The sequence below is a fragment of the Mirounga angustirostris genome, unplaced genomic scaffold (assembly GCF_029215605.1).
Source record: "Mirounga angustirostris isolate CCGP_5_RB_7025 unplaced genomic scaffold, mMirAng1.0.hap1 SCAF_16, whole genome shotgun sequence".
Classification (NCBI taxonomy): domain Eukaryota; kingdom Metazoa; phylum Chordata; class Mammalia; order Carnivora; family Phocidae; genus Mirounga; species Mirounga angustirostris.
In genome coordinates this window covers 48772637-48793269 of record NW_026991724.1, presented here as the reverse complement: position 1 = coordinate 48793269, position 20633 = coordinate 48772637, and the positions used below count along the sequence as shown (strand labels likewise).

Here is a 20633-nt window from a genome sequence, read left to right as displayed (position 1 = left end):
TCAGGATTCCCGGTGTCGGGGCATTAGGGAGACGCTTATACATAGGTGATGAAGACGCCTAGCCCTCCAGGGGGCAGGAACGGGGCGGGAGGCGCTGGAGGCGCTGGAGGCGCTGGAGGCTGAGTGAGGGGTCGCGATGCTGGCTTTTCCGAGGGTGGGGCCGGTGGGGCCGGGATGGCCAGATGCCGCGGCCGCGGGCGGGGCAAACTGGTCGCTCCCTCCTCCCTCGGGGAGCTGTTGGACCTGTTGTCCCCCCCCTCCACTTCCGGGATGCTGGGGAGGGGGACAGAGCAGCTTCTCTCTCCTCCCTCTTCCCCAGCCACCTGTCCCGCAGACTGAAAAGGCAGCGCCCAGAGCGCAGAGCGCAGAGCGACCAAGCCCGCCGAAGCCTGAGCCGGTGAGGGGGCCGGGGCTGCGGGGCAGGAGGGAGCTGAAGACGGCCTTCTGGGCTCCCGGGAGTGGAGGGAGGCTGCAGTTTGGGAATCTAGCCCTGGGACGAGCAGAGGACGCAGACTCTTGGTTTGCTCAGGGAGGGAAAGTAGGAGCCCCGACTCCTGGATCTCTGAGTGAGACGGCATGGACGCTGCGCCCCCCTACAGTGGTGTCGGAGCCAAGTCTACCAGGCTCGGGAAAGGAGGGAGTCCCGGAGGGAGAAGGAGATGGGGTCGCTCTAGGGTGCTCCAAGGGATTTTGGGGGGTTGCTGGGAGGGTACAAGCCTCGACACCTGGGTAGGAGGGAGAGGCCAGTAGGGGGCGTGCGAAGACCCCCCCCCCAACTCAAATTCCGGTCGGGCCTTCGGGGGTGTGGCGCCCTGGGAGCCATCGAACCCCGCCCCTAGAAACTCCAGGCCACGCCCCCGGAGCGCTCAGTTCCAGTCTTTGATCTCTTAGGTCCCGCCTCCTGGAGCTCTTTCCGAGCGCCCGAGCGCTCGGGAGCCTCCTGGGCCGCATCCTCACGCTGCCAGGCCACGCCCCCGGAACTCGGGCCCGCCCACTCCGCTGGAGCACCGAGCGGCCATGGGGACGCCGAGCGGCCGGGACGAGGGGTGCCAGCCGCCTCCGGTCCCGGAGGGCGACGCGGAGGTCCCGCCCCAAGGGGCTGCGCAGCCCCAGGTGCACCCCGAGGACCCCCACGAGCCGGAGGCGCCCGAGGCCCCGGAGGAGCCCCAGGGAGTGAAGGAGCTTCCGAGCGGCCGAGGAGCTGAGCAGCAGGCTGAGGAAGAGGAAGAAGTGGAAGAAGGCAGCAGCACGGAGAGCAGCCGCGACGCGGTGAGGGACCTGGAGGGCGAAGGAGGGGGCCCCGGGGGGCCCAGAGAGACAGACAGGCGCTAGCGGGTGACAGAGCCACAAAGGGACAGGTAGAGAGAGACCAGATAGAGACCTGGACACAGGGAGACCGAGAGACAAGGGAACCAAAGAGACAGAGACACAGAAAGACCAGAGACAGAGCCTCGGAGAGATGGGGTTAAAGAGACAGACAGAAACCCAGAAACAAAGGACAGAGATGCTCAGAAGGGAAATACTCTGAAAGGGAGAGAGACCTAGCGATTCAGAGAGAGAGACAGATACTGAGTCGGAGAGACAAAACCCAGAGAAACGGGGAAAAGACTCAGAGCGACCCGGGGAGAGCGGGAGAGAGATCCGGGTCTACCAGGACGCGATGCCAAGAGAATGGGACCTGGGTAGCGAAAAAGGGACCTTCCTTGAGTCGGCTGCGTACGTCCCCTCCCCGACTGCAAGCCCCTGGGCCTCCTGCCCCGCCCGGGGTGCTCCCGCACCTGCACCCTCCCCCACTTGAATAAACGGGCGTGGCGACTGACTGGGGCTGATCAGACCCCCAGACCCGAGAATGGGGTGGGGAACGGACCTGCCTGATGACTGCAGTGGCGAGGCCTCTCCTCTTGAACACGCCCCTCTCCGACCTCAGCGGGAGGCTCGGTCCCCGGCACAGACCCCGGCCACGCCCCCCGCATCCACCCAGCCTGGGGAGGGGGTGCGAGGGGCGGCGCGGCGGCTTCGAGAGCAGCAGCTGGAGGCACTGACCCGCGTGGCCGTGATGGAGCAGCGAGTGAAGGAACTACAGCGCCAGAGGAAGGAGCTGAGGATCGAGGTGAGGCTGCGGACCTCGTGGGCAGTCTGGCCCCCAGCTCAAGGGGAGCCCTCCAGGCCAGGCTCCTGGGCCTTGCCTCCCGGGATCCCACTCTTAGGCCTCCAGCCCTATCCTCCCTCCCTCCGAATCCAGGACCCCAGACTCCCAGGCACCCCACTTGGACCCAGGCGTCCAAGTCCCCAGCCTCCTCCTTCCTCGGACCCAGACCTCCGGGCCCCAGCCCTTACATTCTCCCCACAGATGGAGGTGGAAGTGGCCCTTCTGCGGGGCGAGCTGGCTGGGGAGCGGGTGGCTGCCCGGCGCGAGGAAGAGCAGCTCCGGGAGCTGCTGGAACAGCAGGGGGACACGAAGCGGGGCAACCACGAGCAGCAGGAACAGGTCAGTTTCTCCTGCGCGATCTTCACCGTCAGTTTCCTTCCTCATCGGACCGATATTCCTGGTGGTGCTCCTGGGACCTGAGCCCCAGGGTTATCCTCATTCCCCAAAGGGGGATCCTTGGGCTGGGGGAGTGAGGGGTGGGCAGATGCTTCTTGTTTTCCCTCTCCCTCCCCCACCATGATTCTGGGGCCTCTTCCTTTGGCCCTCTCTTTGCTCTTTAAATGTCATCTTGTGAAAAATGTCAAACCAACGAACAGAATAGTCAAACGGGTGGCTCTGTGGTGTGTTCACCACCTTTAGCAGTAATCAATCTTCCATTCTCGTTTCATATCCCCCAGTTTGCTTCCCTCTCCCCCGTTTTAAAAGCCAGTACCAGACATGATACTGTCTGTAAACTCTTTAACAACCTATTCATTCTTCAGGTCTGATAACGAAACAGGGATGGTGTTTTTAAAAACAGGGGCCTTGGGGCGCCTGGGCGGCTCAGTGGTTAAGTGTCTGCCTTTGGCTCGGGTCCTGATGGTCCTGGGATCGAGCCCCACGTCAGGCTCGCTGCTCAGTGGGGAGTCTGCTTCTCCCTCTCCCACTCTACTCCTTCTGTTCCCTCTCTTGCTGTCTCTCTCTCTGTCAAATAAATAAAATCTTTAAAAATAATAATAATAATAAAAAAAAACAGGGCCTAGCTCTACACACCTCCCTCTCTCTCACCCCCAAACCTGTGGTCAGTCAACATGTCCTGTCCTTTCTGCTCCCTGAACCTCTGTCTCTAGTCCTTCCAGTGCCCCAGGATAAGGGTTCCTCAGCCAGTTGGCCAAACCAGACAGGAGCTGCGCCGAGCCTGCCTTTCTCTGTCACCTCCCTCTGTGCTCCTCATCTCTACCCTCTGACCAGAGTTTACCCCCGAAACTTCCTGTGCTTTTCAACTACTGTGCATTTGTGCTGCGCTGTTCCCTCAGCCCAAAGCGCCCTTCCGGCTCCCTCGAGCTCCCTGAGTCTAAACGTTCCCTGATTTTTGAGGCTTATCTTAAAATCCTCCCATCCAGGAAGATGCTCTCCAGTCTCGGTTTCTGTAGTCTCTGTGTTTCACTGCCCTGATCGTCCCAGCCTGTACAAGAGTGAACTAGACAGGGGCACCTGGGTGCCTCAGTCAGTTGGGCGTCTGCCTTCAGCTCAGGTCATGATCCTAGGGTCCTGGGATCGAGCCCCGCATCGGGCTCCCTGCTCCACGGGGAGTCTGTTTCTCCCTCTCCCCCTGCCCCTGTTCCTGCTCTCTCCCTTTCTCTCTCTGTCATGCTCAAGCTCTCTCTCTCTAATAAATAAATAAAATCTTTTAAAAAAGAGTCTTAAAAAAAAAAAAAGAAAAGAAAGATGTTGGCAAATTAGAGTGTGGCCAGAGGAAGGGGGTTGGCAAAAGCAAGCAAGTGAGACTTCTGTTTCTGGAGGGGAAAAAAATTGCCAAGAATGTAGTTAAGGGGGGCGCCTGGGTGGCTCAGTCAGTTAAGCGTCTGCCTTCGGCTCAGGTCATGATCCTAGGGTCCTGGGATCGAGCCCCACATCGGGCTCTCTGCTCAGCAGAGAGCCTCCTTCCTCCTCTCCCTTTGCTGCTTCCCCTGCTCATGCTCACACTCTCTCTCTCTAATAAATAAATCTTAAAAAAAAAAAAAGTGAACCAGACAGACAGGGTCCCTGCAGTGTTGGAGCCAGCACCCAGGCAGGGTTTGGGATCCAGCTAGCGTCGCCCGTGCTGGACTCTGTTTCTCTTCCTGTGTCCACACTGGACTGGACTGAGAAGGCTGAGAGCCTGGCTGTTCTTTCAGCAACAGAGGCGGCTGAGCCAGGAGCGGGATCGAGTGGAGGGTCTTCGCCAAAGACTCCAGGAGGCCCAGGGACAGCTCGACTCCCAGCCGGAGGACCAGCGAGAGCGGCTCCTGCAGGGAGTGCAAGAGGTGAGGGTCCTCCAGATCCTCTCCGGGACCTGGTATCCAGGCTGCTCTTTCCTCAGGACCCAGACGTCCAGGCCCTCAGGCCTCTGTTCCCTCACCTAGGAGTTCAGGCCCCAGCCTTATAACTCCTAGGACTTGGGAGTCTAGGTCCTCAAGCCCCTCTTCCCTCCTTGCCCAGGACTCCTGGCCCCAACCCACTTACCGCCTCCCCCCCCCAGGATCCAGGCCTCCAGTGTTTGCATTCCCACCCACAGATGAGGGAACAGCTAGATGTGGCCCAGTGTGCCTACGAGGACCTCGAGTTCCAGCAGCTGGAGCAGGAGAGCAGGCGGGAGGAGGAGGACCGGGACAGCCCTGGGGCCCGGGCACTGGACCCCAAGGTCCGGGAACTCCAGGCCAGTGTGGCACAGCACAGGGTGAGTCGGGCAGGGCTTGCCCTCCCTCACCGCTACCCTCTGACTCCTCCATTCCCCCGTCTGGCCCTTTCTCTGTCATCCTTTCCCACCCGCCTCACCGTCTTCTGAAGAGTAACAACAATGATTGATGTTTATTGAGCATTTACTATGTGCCAATCATGGTCCTAAATGTTTCATGAGTCCTTACTCATCAAATCTTTACAAGAATCTGGGGAGGCCAATCTGACTCCCCCCCCCCCCACTTTATAATGAAGAAACTGAAGGTCAAGGTGCTCAAGTAATCTTTTCCAAGGTCGCTCAGTTTGTAGAGGGTGGAGCTGGGATCTGAACCTACTCGGTTAGGACGCGGGGCTCCTTTCTCCACCTCCATTTCTGGATCTTCTCCCTGTCACTCTCTTTTCCCTTCTATCTGTCTCTGTTCTTGCATCTTCCTCCCTTGCTCGCATCTTCCTCTCAGGGACTGTCTTGATCCTTCTTTTTTGTATCTGTTCTAGTTGGTCTCTCTGTCCCTTTCCCTTTCTGTTCTCCACAACTCTTTCTGGGTCTGTCTCTCTCCATCTCTGTCTGTACATCAGCTCCTCCACCCCCCCCCAAGCCACCCCAGGTCTCTTCCCAATCCCCAAAAGGGAAGAGGGCACCAGGGAACTTAACTCCCCACCCACTCATGGGCACCCAGGTCCCGGGGATCTCTGTTACGGGGTGCAGCAAACCCCAGGCTCTTGAGAAGGACTTGGCTCTGTGGGAGCCAGCTGGGAGCCCTGGGACACCTGAGTAACCAGGGCCCTGGGCCATGCCCTGCAGCACCGGATCCAGGTCTTAGAGGAGCAGCTCAAGTCGCTGGGGGGGCAGATGGCGGCTGAGAGCAGGGGGCTGAGCCGGAAGAAGGACGAGGCCCTTCAGGCCCTGACGCAGGTGAGTTCTCCTGGGAGACCTGTCCAACTGTCCTCACATCCCCCTGGGGCAATCCATCTCCACCCTGCACCCCAAGATGCCTCCTGGTACCAGGGAAGGCTGGGACAGCCCATTCTGAGTCTGTGATGTGCTAGCCTGTGATAACTTGCTCTGCCTTAGGAACGGAGCCGCCTGCTCGAGCTTAATTGCCTCCAAGGAACCCCAGGTGGAGACTTCTCTGAGTCCAACCGGGCCCTCACAAAGGTATGGGGATTTCATGCCCCTGTCAGCCCCATCGCCCTCCAACCCAGGAGTCCATCCCCCAACCTCTTCCTCCTCCCTCGGGAGTCCAGGCCCACAGACACCTTTTCCCTTGGGATCCACAGTTCTCAACCCCTAAACCCTTTTACCTTTGGGACCCAGGAGTTCAGGCCCCCAGCCCCTACCCCTCAGGGAACCTGTGGTCTCGCCCACAGTCCTTGCTCCCCTAAGACCACGGTCCAGCTCCCTTGTGACCTGGAGCCTTTGTTTTTCCATCTGAGAAATGGGCCGACACTGGATACAAGGGCCAGAGCTCCTGGGAACGGGTGGGCCCTCTGTGATCCTTCCAGCTCCCGTTAACCATCAACCCCTTTCCTGAAGCTCCTGTTCACCCAGAAGACGGACCGCCAGCTGCTGGTGCTCCAGGACCCCACCACCCACACTGCCTCTAACACTTCCTCCTGCCTCTTCTCGGTCCACAGCTCCCTGCAGGTACCTCGGCTCCCCACGCCACCGTCTCGCTGTCACTCGCATCTCCAGAACTTGCCCTGTGGCTTTCTCCACCATGGGGGTCTGGGGGAGAGGGAAGGATGAACGAGGGGTATTTTGATTTTTAATAGGCTCAAGCTTTACTTATTGATTTTCTTTCTCCTGCCTAACACCCCACCACTCCCCTGGCAGAATGGAACTGGGTGCACCCAGCAGTAAATTTGAAAAGCAGCCAAACAGGGCGTATGGATAGGAAGGCCCCCTCTCTCCACCCCACGGGCCCACAGCCCCCATGCCCAGCATGGCTACTTGTTTCTTCAGTACCCCTCCTTCCAGATCTCCTTGAGACTGGGGCTGAGGGGGTCCCCACTTATTAACAGGTTACAACATTCATTGTTACTAACTCTTTAAACTGAAACAGAGTAGAGAATGTCAGAGCCTGTGCAGGAGGCAGGGGGTGAATATTAGATGAAAAGTTTTGTTTCAGTTTGTGTGGATGCTTGGCAAACACTTAGAAATTGGTAGCTGTTTGTTTTGTTTTGTTTTAAGATCTTATTTATTTATTTGAGAGAAGGAGACGGAGATAGGGGGAGAGAACAGGAGTGGGGAGGAGAGGGAGAAGCAGGCTCTCTGCTGAGCAGGGAACCCGATGTGGGACTCGATCCCAGGACCCTGGGATCATGACCTGAGCCGAGACAGATGCTTAACCGACTTAGCCACCCAGGCGCCCCAAAATTGGTAGCTCTGATGCAAACTTTTTTTCAGAAATGTGTAGATAAGCTATTCATTGGCTTTGATTTTCTTTTTTTTTTTTTTTAAAGATTTTTTTATTTATTTATCTGAGAGAGAGAATGAGAGACAGAGAGCATGAGAGGGAGGAGGGTCAGAGGGAGAAGCAGACTCCCTGCCAAGCAGGGAGCCTGATGCGGGACTCGATCCCGGGACTCCAAGATCATGACCTGAGCCAAAGGCAGTTGCTTAACCAACTGAGCCACCCAGGCGCCCCGGCTTTGATTTTCTAATTAACACTTTATCGTGGAGACTGTTTTCTGTTGATCCATTTAGAGCTGCCTCGTCATTTTTAATAACTCTCATGGTAACACTATAAACAGGAAGACTATGACACCTGATATTTGTTGAGTCCTTAGAGTGTGCCAGGCACTGTTTTAAGTGACTCACACGGATTCACTCAGTTGGTCTTTGCAATGATACTACCAACTAGGTTCTTGCGTCCATTTTATAGGTAAAGAACAGAGGCAGAGAGGTGAAGGTATTTAAATAGCTAGAATGCAGCGGGGCTGGATTTGAACTAGGCACTGGTTTCAGTACTCTAACCACTCCAGGCTCCTGGTGGGGTGCGGGGGGCGGGGCACAGGAGTCTCTACCAGGCACTGACCCAGCCCTCCCTCTGCCGATGGGGATTCAAGGCTTTTGTAGTTTAAGCAATGCTGTTATGAACACCTGCGTGTGCATATGTCCTTTTTTGTATACCCAATAATAATATTAGTTAATATTAATTATTATTAATGTATTGTCCGATGTCATTATATACCATGTATATTACTATAATATGTACTATATATTATTTATTAATTAATGTTAGTCAATTTTTTTTTTTAAAGATTTTATTTATTTGACAGAGAGACACAGCGAGAGAGGGAACACAAGCAGAGGGAGTGGGAGAGGAGAAGCAGGCTTCCCGCTGAGCAGGGAGCCCAATGTGGGGCTCGATCCCAGGACCCTGGGATCATGACCTGAGCCGAAGGCAGACGCTTAAGGACTGAGCCACCCAGGTGCCCCTTAATGTTAGTCAATATTAATAACGATCATGATTTTGGAGAGCTTAAGGTAGGCCAGGGTCTGCTCTAAGCTGTTTTATCTTTTTTTTTTTTAAGATTTTATTTATTTTTATTTGAGAGAGAGAGAATGAGAGAGAGGGAGTACATGAGAGGGGGGAGGGTCAGAGGGAGAAGCAGACTCCCTGCCGAGCAGGGAGCCCGATGCGGGACTCGATCCCGGGACTCCAGGATCATGACCTGAGCCGAAGGCAGTCGCTTAACCGACTGAGCCACCCAGGCGCCCCATTATCTTTTTTTTTTTTAAGGTTTTATTTATTTATTTGTCAGAGAGAGTAGAGAGCAAGCACAAGCAGGGGGAGCGGCAGGCAGAGGGAGAAGCAGGCTGAAGTAGGCTCCCTGCTGAGCACGGAGCCCGATGCGGGACTCAATCCCAGGACCCCGGGATCATGACCTGAGCCACCCAGGCATCCCCCATTTTATCATTTTGAAGCATGGAGTTGCTATTATTTGGACGTGAGAAGCAGCCATATGTTGGCTCTGTGACGTGGTTCAACCTCATATCTGTATCATGAAATCTATCTATAAAGTGAAAATATTCCATTCTTTGCTCAGAGGAGCCCCCCCAAAGTAGATCCCATTGTTGTGTGGGTAAAGGGTTTGCAGACTTCCCGTCTGGGAAATTCACTTTCCAGCTGGTTGCCCTGGCAGCCTGATAAAGGGGAAGGGTCAGCCGCGTTGCCAGGCAACATGACTTATGGTAAATATGACCCTTAGAAGTAAATTGTCGACCTATAAATACTTGCCGGGAAGCCACATCCATTCCTATGGAGTTGTTACCTGACTTATTGGCTCCCGCGGACCCTGTGCCTATGGCCAGGGATCCCGTACCCACCTGGCACCTGGGTGCCACCTGGGGGGCCGATCCGGACACTCTCCTGGGTGCTTTGCACCAGGCCACTCACTTAATCTTTGCATCAGCCACGCAGGGTGGCGGGACTAGTCACTCCCGAGTCACAGCCTCAGGAAGTGGCAGAGCTAGGTCTGGGCCAAGTCTGCCTGTTTTCCACGACCAGTGCCTTCCAGGAGGCCAGGGGGTCGCAGGAATCCTTCAGAGTCCGGGTGGGCAGTGCCGCTGGCCCCAGCTTGGAGGGCACAGGAAGAACGCAGGGGGGATTTATTTACTCGGCCAGGTAAACAAACACAAGGGGATGCAGAGTGTGTGAATTAACAAATGACTCCTTGCTCCTTCTCTCTCTCTTTCTCTCTCTCCCTCTCTCTCTCCCTCCCTCCAAGTCCTGTTAAGGCTCAAACTCCACCCCTTCTTTCCAGGATCAGGTGTTGCCCGAGAGCGTATGGACCCTGCTTGGGTTCAAATACCTGTTCTGCTGCTTCCTAGCTGGCTGAACTGAGATGCGTCTCTTTGCCTCAGTTTACTTAGCTGCCAAATGGGAGTAATAACAGCGCCCACTGGTTGATGGCTACGGTGCTTAGCATGGTGCCTGGCACATAGGTGTTTAGTGAATGTTCTGCCCTTACTGTGGTTATCATTACAATTATTAGGGTTATTACAATTATTAGCGCCCTTCTGCTACCCACTTCCACCCTCGTCTCTGATTTTGTGACCCTAGACCAGCCTCTTTCCTGAATGTCTCCATTTTACTTTTTGTCTCCCAACAGTCTCTTCCCCACACAACAGCCAGAGTGATCTCAACACCCCCTACTTCAATCCTCCCCCACCTAATGCTGTCAGTGGTCCCCCGAGCCTCCTCACCTCAGCGAGCAGGTCCCTGCATGATCAGGCCCCTGTCCATCTCTCACCACTGTCCCCCACATACGCTCTGCTTTAGCTGCAGGAGCCCTGACCTGCCAACATTCCCTTTTTGCTCCTGCCTCAGGGCCTTTGCATTTGCTGATCCTTCTACCTGGAACACTGTTACCCTCAATCTTCCCTGACCCACTCTCATTCTTTGGGCCTTAGGGTCAGTGTCCAGAAGGCTGCCCCCAGTCTTCCAGTCGGAAGCTGATCCTCTCTTAGGACACCTGATTCTCTTTGCTCACAGCTGTTTCTGATGATATAGTTATTTGTACGATGGCTTATTCAGTTCATACAACATGAGCGCCATGCGGACGTTTCCTCTCCCAGGCATCTCAAGCTAGGACATGCTGGGGATAGCGGCTGAAGCAAGGAAAGAGTGAAGAGGCCCAGGGGCTCGGGACTCCGTGTCCTCCCTGCGGAGGGGAGTGAAACTTTCCCGACTCCCCGGGCTTCTAGAAGCTTCGGTGGCCCTACAGGGTGCCAGGTATGCCGGGAGGCATGGCATGAGCACTTGACAAGTCCTGGCTGTTACTATTTTGTCCAACTTTTTTTTTTTTTTATTAAAGATAACACGCATATAGAAAGTCACGCGGAACACACACCCAGCTTAATTATTACGTGGGAACATTCTGGAGCTGCCAACTATGTCAGGAGGCAGGACTGGCAGCCACTCTGGAAACACACCACATGCCCCTGAATGATGACCCCACCCGCCTCCCGGGGAGGACCACTGGCCTGACGTTCCTAGCAATCTCCTCCTTACGTTTCTTTAAAGTTCAATCAATTCAGTGTCTGTCCCTAAACACGAGTTTACTCTTTTTTTTTTTTTTTTTTTGGCGGCTGTATATTTTAAGTCTTTATAGACTTCCCCTCTGTTTTCTTTTTTTGTCCCCCTTGCAACTTACTTGGTGAAGAAACCAGATGGCTGTCCTGTAGAGTTTCCCAGGCAGGGTTTGCTGATTGTGTTGTGGGGGTCATTGTCACCTCTCTGCCTCTTCGTATTTCCCGGGAAGTCAGCTGCAGGGGCCCCAGCAGAGGCAGGGTCAGCATTTTGCAAACCTCGCTGGGGGCGGTGTGCCTGTTTCTCTTTCTCTGGCATGGGTGCCTTCATCTGTTGGTCTAGGAGAGGTCTCCAGCGGTAAAATTCCAATCTGTTATTCCTCCTCGGGGCGCCTGGGTGGCTCAGTGGGTTAAGCGTCTGCCTTTGGCTCAGGTCTTGATCCCGGGGTCCTGGGATGGAGCCCTCCATCGGGCTCCCTGCTCAGCGGGAGGCCTGCTTCTCCCTCTGCCCCTCTACCTCTCTATCCCGCTCGTGCTCTCTCTCTCTCTCAAATAAATAAATAAAATTTGTTTTCCTCCTCATCTATTCATCGAAATACTCCCATAGAGAGAGACTTGCCTTCCTGGGTAACCAGGGGTATGGTTTTTATACAAAATGCAGGACACATACTTGCTGGTTTCACTTTATTCACCTGTCTTCAAAATAAAAGAGTTGCTTCGGTTGCAAGGTAACCAATTCTATTTTTCCTTTACTGTTATCAACTCATGGATTAAATTTATTTGATGAGTTGTGATCTATAGCAGTGAGTATCCTTATTGGTGCTCAAATTATGCAAGGTATTATTTTTATTATTTATTCTTTTTTTTTTTTTTTTTTAAGTAATCTCTACACCCAACATAGGACTCGAACTCAACCCCAAGATCAAGAGTCGCACACTCTTCCCACTGAGCCGGTCACACGCCCCATTTCTATTCTTCATTGTCCATGCAGAGTTTTTTTTTTTTTTTTTCTTTTTAAAAGTCAGTCTTATTTCTTTCTTTATTACTCTCAAGAGTATTATTATAAATTATAAATTACTCTCAAATTTTCATCTTTTGGTAACTTTTTATTTTAAAATAATGTAAGACTTACAGAAAAATTGCAGAAATAGTAGAAAGAATACCTGTATATGTGGCTTTCAGATTCTGTAATTAACATTTTACCACACTGGACATTTGCTTTATTACTCTCTCTATACATAAACACACACACACACATGCACACACAGACATTTTATTATTCTCTCAAAGCGTGATTTCCCCTTACCCCTAAATACTTCTACATTTATTACCCAAGGTCAAGGCCACTCTCTTACATAACCACACTGCAGTAATCAAATTCAGGAAACTAACGTTGAGATAATATTATTGAAAGAACCAGATACTCATATTTTGTCAGCTGTTCCCCTATTGTTTTTTCTAGCAAAAACAAACCAAAACAAAGCCCCTGTTTTTTTTCTGGCCCAGGAGCGAGGGATACATTTGGTTGTCAGGTTTATTTTTTTAAAAAGCCAACATTCCCCTCATTCAAAGTTGGAGGGTATGGCAGGATATTCAGAGAGATGACGCTTCCCTCATTGTCTCCATCCATTGCGTTCACCTTCTGGGGGCAGCCCCGGGTTACCAGTTTCTCGAGTCTTCCTGGAGGTATTCAGTGCTTATACAGTCTGTCATGAATATACTTTTGTCATCTTTTTATGCAGAGCTAGTATATTCTTCATGCTGCTGTGCACTTGATTTTATCTTGGAGATTATTATCTGTCTGGATAGAGAGAGCATCCTCCTCTTATACGCTGGAGAGCTTTCTGGGGTGTGGATGATGGCTGGTTTATATACTCCGCCTCCTTCTGATGGACACTTAGGTCGTTCCCTGGCCTTTACAGGGCATCACCTCAAACTCAAGTAATTTTGTACATGAATAAGTGTCGTCCATAGGATATAGTCCTAGAAGTGGAGTTGGGGCTCAAACGTTTAGGCATTTGCCGTTTTAAAAATACAGAAAGCCAAAGTGGCCTCTAGGAATGTTGTTCCAGTAGAAACCTCCCCCTCCCCCAGCATTGTGGGGAGAGCCAACGTGATAGGCTTTTTTTTTTTTTTTTTTTACAGTTTTATCGAGATATAATTGACCTACGCTACAATTCACCCATTTGAAGTGTACAATTCAGTGGGTTTTCATATATTCACAGAGTGGTGCAGTGTCCCCACACTCCATTTTAGAGCATATTCATCACTCCCAGAAGAAACCCTGCATCCTCCAGCTGTCCCCCCTCAACCCCCCTCCTCCCCCCGAGCCCTGGCAACCACTCATCTCCTTCCTGTCTCTGGAGCTGCCCATTCTGCACATTGCCCTGTGCGGGCCTGTGTGCCTAGCTGCTTTCGCCCAGCATCATGTTTACAGTAGCTTTCTGATCTGAGCCAAGGAACCACTGGTTTTCCTTGGCAGCCCTCCGACTGGCAGTCGAGATTGAGCCCCTTCTCCCATATGCATGGGCCTTGTGTGTTTTCAGGGCTCCATCGGCCTCCAGAGGACTGGAAGCCTGCCCCGGAAGAGGGGAGAGAGAGCGAGCCAGAGGGGATCCCCCCGACCTCTGTCCCTCCACTACACTGGTGAGGGTCCCTCCCAATCCCGTGGACCTCCTCCCCCACCACTGCCCTTCCTGCAGCAGGGATGGAGGAATCCGGGTGCCTGTGAGTAGTGGCGGAGGGGCTTGGACAAGGGAGAATCCTGGCCCCCTAGCCCCAGCCCTTCTTCCCCAGGACCCCTCGAGTCCTCGGCCCTCCCACCAGCATCAGGAGACTCTGGAAGACACCCGCTCTATCAGCTGCTGAACGGTGGCCCTGGGAATAGGTGAGACGTCAGGGAGGGAGAAGGTGGGGACGTGGGAAGAGGCTGGGCCACTGTAACCCGCCCAGGTCTCTGTTCCCTCCTCCCAGCTGTGGGGCCCTCCATCCAGACATCGCCCGCATGGAGCGGCTCCTGCAGCAGGCTGTGGCAGAGAGGGAGCGACTGATCAAGGCCAGGGTGAGACCCCAGGCCCTCCTCCTTACGGTCAGGAGCCCCTACTCCAGCCCCCTCTTCCTTCAGACCCAGGAGTCCAGGCCCCCAGCCCCCTCCTCCCTCAGACCCAGGAACCCACTACGTTTTTCCCTTCTCCCCACTTCTTATTGCATAGCATCCTCATTGACTCCTTCATCCTCACCCCACAGGAAGGGATGAGAAGAAGCAAAGAAGGTTCCTCGGGCCTTGCTGTACCTGCCATCATGGTCAGTCCACCTCTGCCCTCAGCCCCACCTCCCTGTTCTGTTTCTGCCCCGGCCTCTGCTCTTTCTTCTCTCAGCCTCTCCTCTCCTCCAAAAGAAAAGTGTCTGGGGCTTGGCCAGGGGTGGGGGGGGGGGGGTGACTAAAAAGGCCTGGTTTCTGTTCCCATTATGGTTATCTATATCCATGGCATGTCCTCGGGTAATATGCTCTACTTCTCTGTGCCTCAGTTTCCTCTTCTATAAATGGGTGATAAAGTCAGCAGTTACTGTAAAATGAGGGCAACGATATGCTGGTTTCAATTCAAATTTGATTCAAAATCACTTAAAACATTTAAAAATTTGTTTGATTCTTTTAAAAATCTTTATTATACAAATATTCAAGCATATGCAGAGGTAGAATAGATTGGTAAGCCCTGTGTACCCACCATGCAGCTTCAATGATTACCATTCTTTTTTAAGATTTTTATTTATTTTTAGTAATCTCTACACCCACCGTGGGGCTCAAACTCACGATCCCAAGAACAAGAGTCGCAGAGACGCACACTCCACCAACTGAGCCAGCTGGGCTCCCCAGTGATTATCAGTCTCGAATCTTGTCTCAGTTGCCAACTTTGTTGTACTGATCCCTCACCTACTTCCCACCGTGCACTGGAATATTTTAAAGCAGATTCCACATATTGTATCATTTCCTCCATACCTCACCTGTGTATCTCCGATAGAGAAGTTTTCTGTTTAACGTAACAAAAGTGCCATTGCCATACTTTAGGAGATGATTAATAATTCTGTTACATCCTAATATGTGATCCACATTCACATCTCCCTAATTATCTCTGAAATGTCTTTTTATGGTTGGTTATTTGAATCTGGATCCAAGAAAGTCCACATAATGCATTTAAAATGTCTTCTAAATCTCTGAGATGAAGAGTCCTCCCTCCCTACTTTAAAAAAAAAAAAATGCCATTTATTTGTGGGGGAAAAAAATTGAGTCATTTATCCTGCAGAGTTTTGCACATTCTGGATTTAGCTGACTGCTCCTTATTAAAATTTTATTTTTACCCCTGCTAATAGCATGAATACATTTTTTTTTTAAAGATTTTATTTATTCATTCATGAGAGACAGAGAGAGAGGCAGAGGCAGAGGGAGAAGCAGGGTCCCCGCGGAGCAGGGAGCCCAATGTGGGACTCGATCCCAGGACGCCGAGATCATGACCTGAGCCGAAGGCAGACGCCCAACCGACTGAGCCACCCAGGCATCCCGCATGAATACATTTTTGTTATAACAAATGCTACTGAATTTGGGGAAGCAAGGGTCTCCCCATTGTACTTCAGGAGGCACAAGTGTTTCCTCTTGTTGAAAAGGCTTCAAATCTTTTTTTTTTTGTAAATATTTTATTTATTTTATTAGAGAGAGAGAGAGCACGAAAGGGGGAGGAGCAGAGGCAGAGGGAGAAGCAGACTCCCCACTGAGCAGGGAGCCCAACGCAGGGACCCCAACGCAGGGACTCGATCCCAGGACCTTGAGATCATGACCTGAGGCGAAGGCAGACGCTTAACGACTGAGCCCCCCAGGCGCCCCCTTCGAATCTTTTTGAATACTTTTCCACATACACTGATCAAACCCTTTTTTGTGAATTTATTTTTCCCGTAAGCCAGCACATTGTTCTCAATCTGCTTTTTGTTTTCTCAACCATCTGTCCTTTTCTTCTTCTTCTTCTTCTTCTTCTTCTTCTTCTTCTTATTTTAATGTTTCCTTTATTGAGTGCCTACTGTGTGGCAGGCCTAGGGTCACAACAGTGACCCGAATAGCAATCCCTGCCCTGGGGGAAGCTGGCATTTAGAGGCAGATGGACAGAAAAAGCAGCTTCAGTAAGTGAAATTTTAAGTAGCCTGTCAGGTGCTGATAAGCAGCAGGGAGTAAAATAAAGCAGGCAGGGCAGTGGAGCCTTCCGGGCTGCCAGGCATAAGCTCTACCTCATTAAAAATGAAGCACTCCTGCTCTGGAGCATCATCACTTATTAAACAGCCCCCTGCTCTGTCCGCCCCCGCCCCCGCCCCCACCCCCATTTCACCCCAAGCTGTTTTCTTCTGCGCACGCGCAAGTGTTTCTCTGGGATTCGCACCTAGAAGCGCCGTCCCGGGATTGGAGAGCCTGACCTCGAGCTCGTCCTTGAAAACAGTCTTGTGAGGAGGGTACTGTGATAGCCCCCGAATTTCAGCGACGGGGAAACTGAGGCTCCGAGAGGGGCAGGGGTTCCGTGGGGGTGACATGGTGGGCGACGGTGGAGTCGAGAGTCCCGAGCCCACCGGCTCTCCTGGATTGAAGCCCCCGTCCTGCCACGTCCTACCTGGGTGACCTTGGTGAGCCACTGCCTCTCTAGAAGCCTCAGTTGCCTCACCTGGCAAATGGGGACAAGAGATAGGGGTTTTTTTGTTTGTTTTTGTTTTGGGAGAGGAAAGGAGGTGATCACTGTGATCACTTGGCACAGTGCCCAACAGGGAGTGGGACCTTTCATACACATTGGTGATCCTTAGTGTAACTTTTTAATTTGGCCACAGGACCCACAGACGATTCCAGGCCCCAGTGGGTGCCCTTTTAACTGCTAACTGCTCCTTCCCCTCCTACGCATCTCCCCTCTGCCTAGCTCTTCCCATCTCCATCCAGTGAGTCTCCTCTCTGTTTCTCATCCCTCCTTACCCTGCCCTCGCCTCTGTTTTCTCAACTCATTTTCTCAGCCCTTGATACCCGAGGTGTGGTCCGTGGACCAGCAGCATTGGTGGCCTGGGAGCTTGTTGGACCTGCACAACCTCCCCCCAACCCCTGGCTGAACCCGAGGCTGCATTTTAACAAAATCCCTTGTGGGTCTGCCTGTTCGCTCAAGTCTGAGGCACACTGCTCTGAGCCTCAGTGTGACCATGGGGATCATTACCGTTCTTTGCAGGGATCAGAACAGGTACAATCAGGCTGGGCCTCGTACACACTAGACACTTTCATTGCCTTGGTTCTCCCCTTTCTGGCCTGAGATGACACTCTGCTGGCGAGTCCTGGCTTGGTCAGCTCTCGCTATGTGACTTGGGCCTAGTGACTTAACCTCTCTGAGTCTTGCTTTCCACATCTGTAAAATGGGGGTAATGATGTACTTACCTCCCCCCTCCACTTTTTTTTTTTTAACTTACCTCCCAAGAGAGTTTGAGAGGGCAGAGGGATTATACCTATAAAGTGCTTAGCACAGGAAATAATCGCTGATTTCATCACAACAAGAATAACAACAACAGTAATGGAAACCACTCTCATGTAGGGATCACTTACTTGGTCCCTGTTTCACAGTATATGAGGGTCCCACTGGGCTCCCTCACTTCTCTGCCATACCTCTTGTGCTTCAGGGTGAGCTCTGGGGGCAGGAAGACCTGGGTTTGGGTTTCAGCTCTACCCCGTAGAAGCTCTAGGTGACCTCGGGTGGATCATTTTACCTTTTTTTTTTTTTTTAAACGATTTTATTTATTTATTTAATTGACAGAGAGAGAGAGACAGCGTGAGAGGGAACACAAGCAGGGGGAGTGGGAGACGGAGAAGCAGGCTTCCAGCTGAACAGGGAGCCCGATGCGGGGTTCGATCCCAGAACTCTGGGATCATGACCTGAGCCGAAAGCAGTAGCTTAACCAACTGAGCCACCCAGGCGCCCCTCATTTTACCTTCTTGTACCTCAGTTTGTTCATCTGTAAAATGGGGCTCCAGTAGCCCTGTCCCAGGGGCAATCATGGGGAGTCAAGTTGTTGCTGCTAGTAAGACGGGGGCAGGGTGTCCTAGTCACTGAATGGAGCTGCCAGAATCATTCTCATGATTGGCATTGTTGATATGGCTGGTTAAAGGCTGTGGCCGGCCTTACAGGGGAACAGGGGAGCAGGACCCCCCACCCCGGCTGCTGGACCACCCCCTCCGTGACCCTTTGATGTCAGCTGCCCCCTTCTCTTCCCTCCCCAGGCCCCGCCCACGCCCCCACCCCGCCCCCCAGGCCCTCGGGTCTTGGATCTCCGGCAGCACCTGGAACGCTGGGGCCACCATCCCGAAAGCTGCCCGCACCTAAGGGTGTCGGGAGGCTGCTGCCGCGGATCCTTGGTGAAGATGGGTGGCCGCATAAAGACCTGGAAGAAGCGGTGGTTCTGCTTCGACCGCCAGGCCCGCCGTCTGGCCTACTACGCCGGTAAGCCCGGCCTGGCCACCTGGGTCCTTGGGCCCCTAGGACTCTGGAAGTGGTGCCTCCGGAGGCCTTCCCCACCAGACACCTAAGAGACCCCGCCCCCTGCCCCCTTCTCGCTCAGGCCCACGAGTCTGGATCCCCAGCCCTGTTAGCGACCCAGAATCCAAATCCCCAGCCCTCCTTGGTGACATGGGTAACACTTTCGTACAATTCTGGCTCCCCAAACCCCATTTTTTCCTAAGATACCTGGAAGGAATATGAACTGGCATTGTCCTCGCCCTCCCTGCACCCTCAACACCCAGGAGTCCAGGCCCCTCACCCTTCTTCTCCCAGGCAGTCAGTGATTCAGAACCTCTCCTGAGTCTCTTTTCTTCTCCAGGACCAAGGCAGTCAGGGACCTAGGATTCCAGCTCCCCAGACCCCATTCCCCAGTCTTGTCCAGTCTCCCTTCCAACCTCAACATTCACTCACCTCCCAACCAGGGTATCTTAGGGAACTCCAGACTCTGCCACCATTCCCTTACCCCAACACCAGTCTCAGGACTTGGGTCTAGCGACCCCTGCCCGGATGTACAGACGCACACCTCTCACTAGCTGTCTTCCTCCCTCACCTCCCTCCGTTAGACAAGGAAGAGACCAAGCTCAAAGGCGTCATCTACTTCCAGGCCATCGAGGAAGTCTATTACGACCACTTACGCTGTGCCTTCAAGGTGAAGCCCCCGCTTGGTGCCCCCCCCGCCTTCCTGGTCAGAGCCCCTGCAGTCAGACCCTAGCTTGCCCCTGGGTAGACCGCACCATCAGGGTCCTCCATCCAGCCCAGAAGGAGCCCACCGGGTCATTTCACTGCAGCGACCACAAATTAAGAGCTCAGTCCCTGGCTCTCATCAGCCACTGTTAACTTTTCTTGGAGCAAAAGATCGAGAGCAAAAATTTTGGCAAGCTCTGATGCCAAGCTGGGAATAAATGGATGAAGACGTCATCCTGGGATGCCTGGGAGCATCTAGAGGAGGCGATCGTTTCTCAGCCTCTGCCCATGGTTGCCAAATGGGAATGGGCCACACGGTGTTACTTCATATTCTTTTGCCCTAAGGAACTCAGGAATTTGAAATTTGTACAAGGGCAGTGCCAGAAATCTAAATGTTGGCAACTGGTACGGTATTTAGAAAGCTCTGGGGAGCAACCAACTATGGCCTTCTAGAGCTTAGGTTGGAATCCCAGCTGTGGGACATCAGTAAAGTGACTTCCTTTAGCCAGCCTTCATTTTCTCACCTGCAGAATGGGCACAGTATAACCCATTTTCTCAGACTTGAGAAGGTTAACAGAAAGTAATGAATGGGTCTAAGGGATATACTCAATTCAGGGTTGGCAAGTAGCTACTTAATAAATGGAGTGTAAATACTCGCTTTCTCCAGTTACAAACCAGGGGGACCTAGATTTGGGGGGATGTGAATGCTTGTATTTCTAATATAGAAGATAGGCTAGAAAGGGGACATGGGTCTTCCTTCTAGATTCCTCCTGCTCCCCAAATCGTAAGCCCCCAAATGTTAATTCACTCAATCTTCATAACCCAAGGAGGTAGGTAGCATTATTTAGGAAGGCAGATGGGGAAACTGATTCAGACAGTCTAAGTAATTTGTCCAATGCCATACCGCACGTAAGTAGCAAGGCTGGGATTCGAACCCATATGTTCTCTTAACCACCTTCACTCTGCTGCTTAACCCAGAGCCCCAACCCTCGCCTGACGTTCTGCGTGAAAACCTACGAACGCCTATTCTACATGGTGGCGCCCAGCCCCGAGGCCATGCGTATTTGGATGGACGTCATTGTGACAGCTGCTGATGAGAATCACGCCCCCTGAGGGGCCAGCCCTCTTGGGGGACGTCCCGGCGAGGCCCCGCCCCCATAGCGTCACACCTCCCCCCGAGGCCCCGCCCACTGTGGGAAGGCCTGGGTCCGCCCCTTTGGAACTTCCGGGAATCCTGCAGGTGCCGCGGCTCGGCGGGCCTGAGCCGTGGTGTTTTGGGCTGCGGGTGCCTTCCCGCGACGGGAAGCCAGCCCTTGGGGCCCTGCCCCGGTTAGGAGGAAGATTGCAGGGGCGGGAGGGAACTATTTATTGGTGCTCCCGCAATACCGAATTAAACACGGAGGAAGACAGTTGCTGCTGTGTATTTCTGGCGCAGGCGTCCCGGGGCCCCTTAGCCCCGGCAGGACATCCGAGTTACAGGTATCTCTGAGAGTCAAGCGTCCCACAGCCC

At 53.0% G+C, this 20633-nt stretch overlaps 1 protein-coding gene across 7 annotated transcripts; it reads left to right on the top strand.

Moving 5' to 3' along the window:
* Positions 1 to 180: 180 nt before the first annotated feature.
* On the top strand, positions 181 to 20535 carry PHLDB3 (pleckstrin homology like domain family B member 3). Of its 7 annotated transcripts, none has more exons than XM_064580627.1 (16): positions 192 to 397; positions 892 to 1269; positions 1928 to 2110; positions 2351 to 2488; positions 4306 to 4434; positions 4650 to 4847; positions 5649 to 5759; positions 5919 to 6002; positions 6381 to 6491; positions 13430 to 13529; positions 13680 to 13770; positions 13836 to 13944; positions 14130 to 14186; positions 18163 to 18382; positions 19003 to 19088; positions 20102 to 20535. In XM_064580627.1, the coding sequence occupies exons 2-16, from the start codon at positions 1018 to 1020 to the stop codon at positions 20234 to 20236; spliced, it is 2004 nt and encodes a 667-aa protein (XP_064436697.1). In that variant the 5' UTR covers positions 192 to 397; positions 892 to 1017; the 3' UTR covers positions 20237 to 20535. The 7 variants fall into 7 exon arrangements, with proteins under 7 accessions (XP_064436700.1, XP_064436701.1, XP_064436702.1 ...); XM_064580628.1 differs by having other exon boundaries at positions 195 to 397; positions 13857 to 13944; XM_064580629.1 differs by having other exon boundaries at positions 201 to 397; positions 4686 to 4847.
* The last annotated feature ends 98 nt before the right edge of the window (positions 20536 to 20633 follow it).

Coding starts and splice junctions, on each gene's coding strand:
- PHLDB3 (XM_064580627.1), top strand. CDS start 1,018: ATGGGGACGCCGAGCGGCCGGGACGAGGGGTGCCAGCCGCCTCCGGTC. Junction 5,760..5,918: donor CCCTTCAGGCCCTGACGCAG/GTGAGTTCTCCT, acceptor GCTCTGCCTTAG/GAACGGAGCCGCCTGCTCGA. Junction 19,089..20,101: donor ACTTACGCTGTGCCTTCAAG/GTGAAGCCCCCG, acceptor TGCTTAACCCAG/AGCCCCAACCCTCGCCTGAC.